The sequence below is a fragment of the Limulus polyphemus genome, unplaced genomic scaffold (assembly GCF_000517525.1).
Source record: "Limulus polyphemus unplaced genomic scaffold, Limulus_polyphemus-2.1.2 Scaffold4604, whole genome shotgun sequence".
Lineage (NCBI taxonomy): Eukaryota > Metazoa > Arthropoda > Merostomata > Xiphosura > Limulidae > Limulus > Limulus polyphemus.
In genome coordinates this window covers 50,396-65,243 of record NW_013670214.1, presented here as the reverse complement: position 1 = coordinate 65,243, position 14,848 = coordinate 50,396, and the positions used below count along the sequence as shown (strand labels likewise).

General features: G+C 30.1%; 1 protein-coding gene across 2 annotated transcripts in view; it reads right to left on the bottom strand.

The window, feature by feature from the left end:
- LOC106471414 (unc-112-related protein-like) overlaps nt 1–14,848 on the bottom strand; it is a 38,377-nt gene that overhangs the window by 13,069 nt on the left and 10,460 nt on the right. For both annotated transcript variants that reach the window (XM_013932012.2, XM_013932013.2), the window contains exons 4-7: nt 12,487–12,689; nt 11,124–11,314; nt 6,647–6,749; nt 2,361–2,468 (exon numbers count right to left, since the gene is read on the bottom strand). In XM_013932012.2, coding sequence (XP_013787466.1) covers nt 2,361–2,468; nt 6,647–6,749; nt 11,124–11,314; nt 12,487–12,689 — 605 coding nt within the window. The remainder of the gene's footprint in view (nt 1–2,360; nt 2,469–6,646; nt 6,750–11,123; nt 11,315–12,486; nt 12,690–14,848) is intronic.

Sequence of the window (14,848 nt, the reverse complement as noted above, 5' to 3'; positions counted from 1 at the left end):
TTCATAAATAACAGGACTGTCAAATGGTGAAATGGAATATTCCATAGCTGTCCAATAGGTTAAATATTTTGTAAATATTTGTTTATAACTGTTTACCACTTTCAACTTATAGTGACATGCACAATTCAAACAATTGACAAACATCCCTATTGGAAAGTAATGGGACATTCCAAATTTACAATCGCTCTGTTGTTGTACACTCTTAGTGCAACATTCAGTGTTTTTGATCGCTTGTTTGAAAAATTGGGTCAGAGGCGAGTGTTGTCACTCAAGGTCAGTCACGGTCGGCTTCCTCTCTGTGAACCATTTTGTGCATGAAAAACTGTTGGTTTGTTTATGTGAAAACAATTCGTTTTTTTCTGGACAAATCTCATTTTACAGATGTGGCGAATACAGTTATTCATGAATAAGTTATTCCAGGATATAAAAAACTGTATATTTGTTTTTTCTGTGTTGTTTATGGATGTGGGAATACTCCCAAGGAAATGGAGGTATCTCTGCACAAGTTTCCACCTAATCAGACAGAAAACGGCACATTGTGTGGACAAAGTTTGTATCAAAAACTTGTGATAAGTGGAGTCTGACTGAAAGCTGCTATGTATGCAGTGAACAATTTTTGGCATCAGACTTCAAAACTAAGCTACAATTTAATATGGAATTTGCAAAAAAAAAACAACAACAACTGATGCTAAAAAAAGATGCAGTGCCCAGTGCGTATCCAAAGATCAAGGGAGATCCATCAAGCACACTGAGCAGCAGCCAGGCTCTGGCCAGTGGCACATCATGCTCTTGTTCACAGACCAATAGCAGCAATAATAGTCATGTCAGATAGGCTGTTTGAAAATGAAAGGCATACAGCGCAAGCTTAAGTTTTAGCTGATGTTTTAAGCACAATATAGAATTGCCAGCAATCATTCAGGTTTTATAAACACACCAGTAGATCTGGTAAAACAAAAAGTGTTTATGAAATTTCACTTTCAGATATTATTTACCCAAAAAAAAGGGCATGGACAAACAATTGTCCATTTTATGTATTTATTTTTCATGTTAATAACACTTTCTTTTTATGAAATTTCGTTGAAGATTTTACTATGCAACATAAAAAATGCTAGATTTACAATATCGATTATCAAAATATGACCCCAGATATGTTTACTTTTCCAGTCCTAATGTGTACTTAGTCATATGCATACAAACAGAGCACATGCAGAATACAGTATCGAAGTCCATCAGCTGATATTACATCTACATCTAGATATAAATCCATCGCTTTAAAAAACTAGAATTTACTCATAAATTTACTATATTATCGCCCATAAGACTGTACTGACAGTTGTAAGTTTCATCCCATTTTCATGACATTAGCAGTGTAAATCAGTCTTTTATGACAATGTAGCGAATAACTTTTGAAACAATTCCATACCAAGAAAGATCAGACAAACTGCCAGTTCTCATCAACTTCGGCTGACATATCAACATTAGGCATGTTGTAATGTGCAAGCTCTGTTTCAAATATATACAGTGCAATTGACACATTATATCAATCTTCCTCTTCACCTGCTGTCACCATTTTTGTTTACCTTGTGTGATATAGATTTATCCACCCAGTTCACCATGTGGTGCTTCTGTTAGTTTTTCTTAGAGCTAGCCAACCATAATCAAATATGGCCTGGAGCCACATGAGCTTGAATGTGTTGTGACTTTTTTTTTTAATCGCATTATTGTTAGTACAATACAATATACACATTCAAGCACAAAAAATGCCCTGTGGTATGTGGTCTTTAAAGGAAGTTAACTACAAGCACCTAACACTCAACAGTCTCATAGGAAATGTCCTGATGATTAATATAATATTTAACAATGTCACTGTTGTTTATGATCATCATGCAACACAGTTACACTCTGCTGATAAGTTATTTCAAACCTTTATGACCTATTCAGGCTAGTATGACAACACTATTTTACAACAGTCATAATCAAACTTTCAAATATATATATAAAAATTGGAATCAAAGTATGTTCTATCAATACTTATCACATTACAAGTAGTTATGAAGTATTCTATAACAAAAGAAATATATTTATTTATTTATATATATATAGATAGATAGATAGATACACATCTCTGTACAGATATGAATAATTTACCTTCACAACTTTAAATAATTAGTATTTGCAATTTTCAACATCAATTTTTATATTCTTTACAAATCTGTGATGAATTTTGTACATGTTGTAGAAGTTGCTTCAGAATAATTAAAAAAATAAAAAATATATAACCATATATCATAAAGAACACTGATGAGATCAGAATGTTTTATTACAACCTTGAAGAGGAAAAGAAAAAGAATAGAACCAACTTGCAATGCTGCAAACATCATCATTTCTTCATCAGTGCAGTCAATTTCTTCTGTCAGTATGGACCATCTAGCTTGTTCATATATCTGATTGATCCTTACAGCATCATACTAATGGGAAGAAATCCAAAATGTGAAAACTGATTCTCTTAATGATAAGTTTAAACAATCAATACATGTCTAACTGTAATAAAGATGCAATAACCTTCTAGATGTATTAATAAATAAATAAAATATAAAACAGCTATAAATTAACCTTGGGCCGCACTCTCAAACAAAATTCTTATCTCCCTACAGGTACTGAGTATATTAGGAAAAAAAATCAAGCAACAGATTAACCTTCTGTTAATGGACAGGTCAAAGGGTGCATGTCATGTCACTTTAGATATTCATTTGCAAAATTTAATTAAACTTTATTATCATTTTATGTCAATAAAATTGGCATCACAATGTAATTTATAATTTTAATCTTAATACTATATATCCTTTAATTTCTTAATTCAAAAAAAATACTTAAAATAAATGTCAAATATGCTTTTTGTTTTTTTGTATAATATGGCATATCTTCTTGTTTTATTGCCTGCTTTATATTTTATTATGCCTACCAAACAATGTCTATAGTGGTTGACAAATTAGAAACTCAAACTTCAGACATTTACAAGCTACAATATCAAATAAAAATCTCCCATCTCTTTGATTTGCTGAGATATTAATATATTTTGCAAATCTACAAGGTTAGAACTACCCACTACTCCATTCTTTTGAAACCTTTTGTCTCCTCATACCTACTTCTCTTAAGTACTCATTTATAACCAACAGAAAGAGCACATTCCAAACTACATAAATCAACAGTCAATTATAATTGGCTTGAAATTATATTTTTTAAACCTACATATAGCTTATTTAGAAAGCTAGGTAAATTACAGTGGTTTCATGTGTGCCAGTATAGTAACTGATAATTTTTTGTTTTACTAAAATGCACCTTTGAAATCTACAAAAATTAATTTGTCTTCCTCCTCCACTTGAGAGAACAAACAAGGTTTATGGCAAGGCTTAGCAAGTACTACATGCGAGTACAAATCAATTTCATAACATCTTAAGGACTAGGAATCATTGTTTTTTCTATACATTTGTTATTTACTGTGTTATGTTTTAAGAACAATAACTAAAAATTAAGCACTTACAAGTAAACAGTAGTAATATATATGCATAAGCACTTACATTGTACACCTATACTGCTAAATTCCAACCATAGCAGGAGGGTAACTAACATCTAAATACCTACAAAGTTTACTGAAATGGCTCAGAATTTGTACAGAGCCATACCATAAAACACTTTCTCACACTTTTATTACTTTAGACAAATCGTTGCAACCACTGTACTAAAAACAAGCTGATAAATCCTTTCCCACTGTGTTCTCAGAGCTGGGATTATGATAAACTCTGTGGAAAAGTTCTGGTAATAATGCTGCACAAGCTTATCTGCTACTGATGGTGTTGTATTATGGTGTCACATAAATAGCCTAATGGTAGGAGTGGTGATTCATTGCTCCATGATAGCAGGTTTCTACCTCAGCTGCTAACAGTAAATAAACATAGGAAATAAATGTGAAAAGGTTAGATGTAGAAACTCTCAGGAGAAGTACTTCAGAACTTCATGGTCAAGAGGATAAGAAGACAGAAGAGTACTACTCATTTTATTTCACATTTTTCAACCTTTAAAATTTTATGGTGGTTACGAAGTTGGCATAATTGACCGATCCCATATATATATAGAGAGAGAGTTAGGATATGAAAATAACAGATAAAATATAAAGTTTTTCTGAAAAAAAAATGTTTGATATTTATTTAGGAGGTTTTAGAGATTATGCATATGAAATTTGAAAATTTTGAAATGAAGAAATTATTTTTAATCTTAACATGAAAATCAACACTCTGACTCTGTATATTCAAGACCAAATAGTTAGTAAAAATTCTGAATTTTTTTGTTTACAAAAGATTTGGAATGTTCGTTAAAAGCTTAAAAAATGTCAAGGAGATACACAAAAAAAGATCTTAAAAGTTATAGTATGGAAACTCCAATGGTCACTTTGGAGTCTCATGGTTGGTGTAATCCACCAAATCAGTAGCGAAAGAGTTAAATTTAAATACTAAATCCAGTAATAAAACAGATTTAATGCTTTGCAATCAACATATTATGTGAAAAACACACAAACTTTATAGACAATGTAAACACTTAGAATTTAAACTTTCCAACTTAAAATTTTACCAAAAACAACATTCCTCATTTAAATTATCTTGAAACATCTTAACATGATTTTGTGTCACTTGGGTCAAACTCACACCTCCAAAAGATATTGTAAAGAAATCTAAATTTGCAATCAAACACAGACATATGACAATATTAGTACACATTCATGGCTAATTATTAGATGTTTATAGGATGTTAGAAATAATTGATTTTGATATGGTCGTGTTTGAGCCTTTCCCAATAACTGAAAAAACATGATAAATGCACAACATGTAAAAACTTACTTCAAAAAGAAAAAAATAGCAAATTATATTTTTTTTAACATTATTATTTCAAAAAAACCTTTAAGCCTGCAAATGCACACAAGTAATTGTATACTAAGTTACTGCACTGATTAACAAGTTTGTTGTGGTATTTTACAGTGATGTATCCTTTACAAATAGTTCAAATATTATGCAAAATTATTCTGTTATGGAGTTTCAAGATCAAAATATTATTTGTCTGTTATTGTTTATGTTATTTTACATGCTGCTCAAGATGAATTATGGAGAAAAAAATAGTTAATTTAAATATATATGAATTTTTTTTTATATAAATACAGATTTATTATGCTGAATTGGTAGCAGGTTATATGAAAATCATTTACAGCTAAACATACATACATTACAGGAATAAATTGTTAACACTGTAAAGTCATTATGTTGAAAGTGACCAATTAATGATAGCTCATTATTAAAAACAAACAAAAATACACCATCCTTTTATATTAGTCCCCTACGAACTATTATAATAAATTAATAATGCTAACATTTTATGCATGATCAAAAAAACTTTCCTTATGCTAGCTACCCACAGCTACAAGAACAATAATTCTGATATACAATTGTTTTCAATACTGTACATCAATGTTAACAAATCAGCTTACAATATATGATTTTTTTTCCTTTTTTTAGTAAAAATAAGAAAAATAGGAGCAACAAAAAATATTAGAAGTGTAAGTCTACTTTGCTCACTGGTTATGTGTATTCAAAAGCAAACTGCATTTAGTAAATGACAATGACCATTACAGCATTCAAGTGAGGCTAAACTATGTCCATAAATGAACTGTCTAATCAATTATGAAAGTAAATTATTTCTTAGTGCTACTACTACTACTACTACTTTGAACTATGGTTTAGAAAAGGTAACCTAAATACAGCATAATTGTAAAGTATTTCACTACAACAGCTTTTAACATTACTTAAAAAATTAGTTGTCCTTCCTACTTAGACAATGGTTAGTTGATGAAGTTTTCACTTTTTTTTTTTTTAGAACTCATAAAATAAGTTGACACATAAATATGGTAATTAAATCATAAGGAAAATTTGAATCTTAATGGATGAAGACAGTATTAAACTGTATTGGTTATTTAGACTGTTACTTTGTTCTGTTGTTCAACACTCAACTTAATACTTTACATTCCAAAACTTTTTTTATCACTATATTGATTAATTTTGTTGAAATGTTCATAGCTTCTGGAAACACTCCTTCTAAACTACATGCTGAAAAATGTAGCAAGAATTCATTAATTCTATTTACACGTCTATCTATATCTTACAAATATGGCACTTTAATCAAAATTTGGGAAAATATGACACTGAATCAAAGTACTTAGATTATATTCTGAAAAAATATAGGAAGGAAGGGAAAAAGATAACACAGAACACTATATAAAGTAGCAAGTCAACACTGATGCACAAAATCAGAGTAAAGACTCTTCAAATTTGGTATGGTGGGTCTAATACCATCTGACGTTTTGTTATCTAAACACAGAGAAGAACAAATTACAAAAATTTTATCCAACCAATTCCACAAAATAAATATAGATATCAACTTTTATGTTAAAAAAATTAGAAATTCGTTTTCTTAAAATAAATACAGGGCCAGTGCATATTATTTTTTTCTTCTTGGAAAACTGCCCATAAATGAAGTAAGTTAAACAACTAAAGTTTAATTACAAAACAATTATGGAATGTTTTATAAACATGAAATAACTTACTTTCGGATTCAGATCATAAAAGTGAAACAGTTTGTATTTCAACTGTAGTGTATCAAATTCTCTAACATCTTGTTCCATCAGTGAAAGAGAGGAATCCAGCCAGCTACAGAGAATGAAATTCATAAATACTACATAATAATAATAAGTTGACAAAAACAGTTTATAAGCATAATAAAAATTAATTTATATAGAGAAAATACATGTTTCAACATTGGTCCATCTTCTTCAGGTATGATATACTGCTAAGCATACACAGTTTATATATAAAATCAGTGTATGTATGTATGTATATATATACACATTTTTTGTTTATATATGTATGTATGTATATATATACACATACATACATACATATATAGACAAAAAATGCAGGGCTGGTCATGTGCTTGAACAAAAACTAAGTGGACAAATGCAACCACATTTTGCTGATGTTACTAGGGCCACTGTCAAAGGTTAGTGAAAAATTGCCCGCTTTAATAATTGCTATAAGTAATAAGTAACAGGAGCACTGTGTACTACAAAATGACATAATAGTAATTATAAAAATTACCATTCTCTCTTCATTATATATATATATATATTTCTTATTTCTTGATGCAGGAAAGATGTAGAATCAGGGCTGTAATGCTGCTGCAGTACACCGGAGCACTGCTGCTGCACCTTAAATTGGAGCTGAGCCTCAACACTTCAAAAAACTAAGAATATGCATGTAAAAAAAGTTATTCAACTTACACCCGAAATTAAGTGGCTTTCATAACCAAAACCTCAATCAAAGGACATTCATGTTGGCAAGATAGAAGGTATGCAAGACATCACAAACTTCAAGGTTGTTAACCCTTTCACCTTCAGCTGACACATTTTGTATCACTTTGTCTGGGGAAAGACATTTATGCAAAAAATATATGGTAACTCTAAGTGTTCCTCACAAAACCTCCTAAGCTTTTGTTAAAGTTTATAAGTATTTTTTATACAAAGAATGACATTATTTTAATTATGTCTTTCTAATAAAAATGTTATCTATTTATCTAAACTGTTAAAATAGTTGGAGTGGGAGGTGATTTTCATTTTATGTATACAAATACTTTTCTTCATCATGTAGTTTTCATATTTCATTTGTACAACCCCTCTAGAACCTCCTAAATTAATATCAAAATTTTTTAAAGATATATGTTTATATTTTCTCTACCACATCACCAACTCTCGCTATTATCCTTAATGTACAATGCAATGAAATAATTAAAATTAGGAAAAAAACATACCTTTTAATTTTTTGTAGAATATTTTTTAAAGTTTTCCTTTTGTTAAATTCATAATTTCAGGTCTTTTTGTTTTCCACATATAGTTAGTTTTTAATGTTTTATTTTCCTTTCTTGTCCTTTACCACTTATTATTCATCTTGACACAAGTCAACAGTACAATCTAGGCATCTATAATGTGTCTGGCAGACATGCGCAACTCATCCACAAAATTTTCGTACACCATGTAATATCGTAAGCCTTGAGAACTGAAGTAAAGTATGATATATATTTAAAAAATGTTTAAACCTTTCATTATGCATCTTATAATTCTTATAATGGAATTCAAAAACATACTTATTGTTAGATTAACACATGCATAAGACCTAAACACCATTTAAACTGTATCTCTAACTATAAAATATTAAGGTAAGAAATAACTAAGTGCTATAGTCGATCAAGCAGCCAACAATACTACAGTCAGTTACATGTACTCTGTAACAACAACTGTGCACCACTTCAAAATAACCATTGTTAGATTACAGTGTAAAATGAGCTCTTTCTAATGACTGTAAATTGAAGATACAGAGTGGCAAAGTTGAGAATTTTCATAGCTCATTGGTCACATGACAATACATCTGAAGTTTTAACCAGTTTTTTAAAGGTTTCTTTTGAAATAAAGAACTTAAAACTTAAATAACATAAAACTTCAAATCATACATACATCATAATGAACATTTAATTCACATAAATGGATAGTAAAGGTGTTTAATTAAATTTTGAATTTAACATGGTGACTAGCGCAGAAAAGTGTTTAAAGGATTAATATCACAGTGCAGTCAAAAAGATAGTAAAATAATAACATATGCAATTTTAAAACTTGTTTTAATGTCAATGATTTTTATTTGGTACCAAGTTGTTGTTTTTTGTTTTGCTGTTTAATTTAAGGGAAGTTGAGTTGTGTGTTTTCATTTGCTATTATATACATATTAAATCTGACTTTAATGTAAGCAGTCTCAAATAATTAGCATTGAATATATATTATTTATTTAAAATGGACTAAAAAAAAATTAAATTAGCCTATAAGATCTTTACCCTTATGGGGATGTCACACATCTGACAAATTTTGGAAGGGCTCCAACATTATAAAATTTAGCACTACACCACTGAGTAGAATGTGATATTTTTTCAATATTAACTTCCAGACTTGTGGTAAACACTTAAGGGCTTGTATCAACAACAGATAAGATAAGAGAATATTACATGTAATTACATATAACTAAGAAAGCTAAAATGTATTAACCTGTTGTTTTTTTCAAAAACATGTTTCTAAATGCTTACTTACAGCAGAATGCTTTAAAAACGAAGTACAAAGTAAGTTATTCTGACATACCAGTAAAAATGCGAGCCATATTGACATTAAGAACATACAAAAAAAAGACAGATTCTGAACATCATAACTTTGAATGAAATAGGAACATCCCATTTTTAAAATGAAGTGGCTTAATGTTTACTTCAACAAATTACTAAATGTGTCAAAAACTTAACACATCATTAAAAGAACATTCATTAATAAGTAGAAAGGTAAAACCTGCTGATGCTATAAAACTCTGTAAGTGATTAAGAATATACACCAAATAAAAACAATTGATAAAAATATCCCAAGTTTTAACAACTTCTGTTCATCATTCACAAGAACTTATCAACATTTAATGTGTCAGTACACATACAAAACAACAAAAAGCATCAAAAGATACAAAAACAATAGGGACTTGTGAAGGAGATTACAACATAAATTACAGATCCATAAATGTATTTAATTCTGGACATTATGCCAGCCTCAGTAGAAACATATGTTAAAATTGGAGGGAGTAAAAAATGTGAATATTGTCCCTTTGCATGCTGTGATCTGTCAAAGGAACAGAAGAATCTCAAAATACGTATGTCGTAAAAGCAAAAAAAAAAACCTTGGTTCACTTCAAATTGTGTTAAAACTCTAGTTGAAATAATTTATAATACATTCCAAACAAATGCTATTTTTTCAGGCAGTCAACTATTCCCATTTTAAAAGATACAATGTCTGAAAAGCATGGATGATACATGAAGAGGCAGATGACAACAAAATTAAGCATAAGGAGAAAAACTTTGAAACCATAAAGTAAAAACTTACACTTCAGAAATAAATCAGATGAATAGACTATATGTATAGTTGGCAACACTTATCTACAAACTAATTAACAGACAAAATCCTAAAATACATGAATATACAACAACTGAGTACAGACAAATTTGGTAACTAGAAGTAAACATTAATTAATGAAAAGTCAACTTATTTAAACAAAACCCTTAAGCCCCCCAGTAGCACAGCAGTATGTCTGTGGACTTACAACACTAGAAATCGGGTTTCGATGTCCGTGATGGGCAGAGCACAGATAGTCCATTGTGTAGCTTTGTGCATAACTACAAACAAACAAAACCCTTAAAGATAGTCCAATATTTTTTTGTCAAGGACTTACTACAGTTGTATTATGAAAAATTAATTCTAGAATGTTGTTCAAATGAAAAAAAAATCATTGTACTTGATATGTTTTATGAAAAATACTGTTAAATGACATTACAAATTAGTCTTAGTACTAGATTCAAAATTTTTTCACAGGCCTCAAAACACAAGATATGCAGCATTTTGTTTGGAATCACACTAGGAGATCTTTAGTATCACTGGAAAAACAAAATTTAAGAATTTGTGAAATATGGTTAGAAAGTTTAAACCAAGCTTTTTAAACTGAAGCAATAAAGCTTCTGTTTTGGGTTACCTATATCTGTCTTCTTATACTTAAAAATTATAAATCTAGACTAAAGATGCAGCAGTCAAAATCCCTCATAAAGGTGCATTTAAGCCATCTCCAAGGAATAAAAATTATTTTCTCACCTGTCCACATACACACAAATGCTGAAGTCAACTCATCAAGCTTTACATCAATCAAGATACAGTTACAATCAAATATTTAAACAACATGTTATAATGCCATAAACCTAAACTGTTGACCCCAAAAGTACATTTTTACCACAGATTTGCAGCTTAGTCTCTCTGCCATGACATACAATCTTATCTGAGGTTTCATTTTTCAGCTATAAAATAGAAAAACACAAGTATACCTAATGCACTGATTAAACTTTCTAAAAATACCTTAACATTAATATGGATAGAAATAAAGTAAAATGTTTAACAAATATTTTTTTACCCTGCATTCAACCTTGCTCTTTCAATAAGTGATCTGGGATAGAGAAGACCTTGTCTAGCCTCTTCTGTTGGTGTTTTGGGACTTTGTGCAAGTGGGAATTCTTGGCTTGAAATACTTTCATCACTAAGGAAACTGTGTGTTCCAATATAAGATCCATTGTGTGAAGAATAACTCGAGATATTCCAAACAGGCTACAGAAAATGTTGGAAACAGTATTTGAATCAAATTAGGGTGACTTAATTATTTTATACATAAGTATAACTATAAAACAACTAAAGAAGCTGAGTATATTACATTAAAATGTTGGAGCCTCACAACATCATAATAGTCCATGTAATTATATCTGTTCGTGCTCCATCTGAAGATCATGCATCTTGATAATGGACTTGCAGCATTGCAAAAAGCTCTGTTGTAAAACTGTATTATCCAAAACCTGTCCCTGCACAGAAATTTCTAGATCCAGTATCCAGTGACTTGAATGATATTTCTTCATATGAAAAAGACTGAATACCTATTTCATTCTCAAGCTTCTTGAAGTATGTGACAGTTGAATGGAAGGTATGTCAGATGGAGATCCTTCTTGATTATGTTGTCCAAGCAAGACATGTGAATAGCTTTTGTCACTAACCTTTGTGCTTATACAATCTTACCTGTTACAAGATGTCACACTTTGCTTACAATGGCTGGGGTATGACTTGTTGCAGGTCTCTTTTTGGATGGTTCTCAAAAATGATGCACATTCCTTTGTTTTACAATGACATTAAGTACAAAAGATATTTCTGTCTTACAAACTCTATATCCCTGATCAAAACACATCTTTATGATCTGAGTGTATGAATATTTTGTGATGGAAAGGACTGTTATATACCCTTCCTAAAATCAATAAATTTTCAGTTGCATCACAACATCTACAAAAAACCTAGCTTATGTCAAAATGTAATTCTGATACACGTCATTCCATTGTGACTTTAGGTTGGCTGTATTTGTCAAGTAACTTGCTGATTCAAAATTGTTTTACTATAATTTACTTAACCCTCTGTATTTACACTATTGCACTTTAGTTCTCTTTAATAACATTTGTCTTATTACATGTAGTAGCACCTGTTTTTATTAGCACAACAATATATATATATTTAACTTGATGAAATATTTAATACATACATATCAGAGATTATGCAAACAAAAGGAAAAAGGTTTCAAATTCCTTTCAATATGTAACTTTTACACATTCACATTGAAGACATAGTGTGACACATAAACAGAGAAAAATTTAGTCAAAATTAGAAGAAAGGTACTTTTTCCCCTATGCTTTGGTTTGTTTAAATTCCTGAAGTCACTGAGAACTTATATAAAGTATACTCACACCACTTCCAGGGGTTTTCATGATTGGTGAATCAGGTGCTGTTTTTTCAGGAGTACTTGTGTTTAAACTCAAGCTTCCTACTGAAGACCCTTGCCCCTCTTTATTTCTCTGCCTTGGACTGCAACCAATATATCGATAATTTCTCTTCAGGTGATCCAAAACGAGAGGCCGAGTAAAAGACAATTCTTCTGGACACCTTATGCCTAAATAACCAGCATTTAAATGCAAATTAGTTATTTATTACAACAGAATTAACTATCAATCTTTTTTTTTTTATACAAGTATTACCACTTATGTACAAAATAACATATGATATGAATAGCAGTCTTCATCTTTAAATCAAATTAAGCATAAAAGCATTTGTTAAGAATGAGGAAATTATTTTCTGTAAGAAATGTTTAGCGTATCCATTTTGTAAGAGAATGCTTTACATAGATGCCACATTTTCATTTTCTCTTTATGTTTGTGATAATAATTATACTTCTTAGTATGAAATGAAACAGAAAAAAGATATAATAAAACAATTGAAACACTGCTTTAATACACTGTTTTTACTTAAACTTTTAAACTTGTTGAATCCACTGAAAGACCTGTGAGTACAATACACAATATGCTACTGGAAAAGACTTCATGATCAATTATTGTATTTTTCCTGTAAATGATATACTTGCAGCCAGGTTTTCTTTAATAATTTGACCATTGTTTACATAATCATGCCTGGATTATCAACTGACAAAAAATATTTCAGTGTCCTTTGATGGTCACTGAGAGATATCACTACTTTTAAACCATACAGTGGTTCCATAAAAATACCTGATGTTTAGTAAACAAACTGAATCTTTCAAGTAATTGACTCAATTGTTGGAAAACATAACTTAATGATAAAGCACAACATAAATGTGATAATAGGAAGCATTTACTGAATGTTTCAGAATCATCAAAATTCCATCATTAGTAATCTAGAGGTACAAAACAAACAATATTTGTAATTACAACAGAAATATGATGAGCATAAGAAATAAACAATTTGAATATACAAATTATAACATGATAAAATGAAAATGTGGCACAAATGAAATAGTTAAATTAAAATAAGTTTAAATTAAATGAATACTGAATTATTTTGGGATGAAAGAAGAGTTTTTATGTGTAATGTTTCTTTTATAAGAAGTTCAGTATCATGCTTGGCTGCTGAGAGAATTATAAGGTTGGAGAGCAGAACTGGATATTTTCTTTCTGTATAATGCTGATAGATAGTGGAGTTGGGAGGGTTTACAACTTTTCTTCAAGTTTTTATAGATATGCCCATGTGTTCAACTGCTCGTACTTTAAGGTGACGTTTGGTTTCACCAATATAGGAGGCCTTACAGTCTCCATACGTGTATAAGTAGACAAGATGCGAACAATGGGCAGTTGGCAAACAATCTCTGTAGCAGAAAAAATTGTTTAGTCTGAAATTGGGTTTCATAATAACTTTGAGGTCAATTTGCGGATAGTAAGAGTTATATAATTTTTTAAACTGTTTTGTAATGAGGGAGCTCCATCCCCCAAAATATGGTAAGCAGGTGTATAAGGGAAGTTGGGTACAGTGAGTATCTTAGGTGGTTTGACAAACAAACTTGTTAAGAAAGAGAAAGTTATTTTCTCTAAGAAATGCTTAGGGTAGCCATTTCGAAAGAAAATGCTTTGTATGGATGCCACATTTTCATTTTTGTGTCATATAATTTGTATATTAAAATTGTTTACTTCTTATGTTTATCATATTTCTATTGTAATTACAAATATTGTTTGTTTTGTACCTCTAGATTACTAATGATGGAATTTTGAGGATTCTGAAATGTTTAATAAATGCTTGGTGCTACTATAGCATGTAGTCTACTGTAACGAATTTATTATTATATATATATATTTATTTTAATATCAACGTTTGTTTAGATTAAGTTTATATTTAGAAACATGCATAGCTTATAGTGTTTAATATGTATTGCGAAACTCCCGCCTATTCTCCAAAGTTGTAGAAGATACTCGAGAGTAAAAATCAACAATATACGTGTGTATGTAAACGCTTAAATTGTATTGTTACGTAAAACTGAAATTTCTAGAATGCCTCCACTTGCCTATAAATCTAATAAACAACACAACACGCCAAAGAAAGTACCTATTATTAGTTTGCTGTAGTCAGTGTACTATAAACTTTGGAAGCTATAACTGTGATTGTTATAACACTTATCAATCGGAAAACTTCAGATATTTGACCAGGAGCATTTACAAAATTTTAACATTACAACTTATTTAACTTCAGTGGATTCTCATTCGACATCAGTATTTTTACAAAAACATTACCTAACGTCATCGGTGGAAA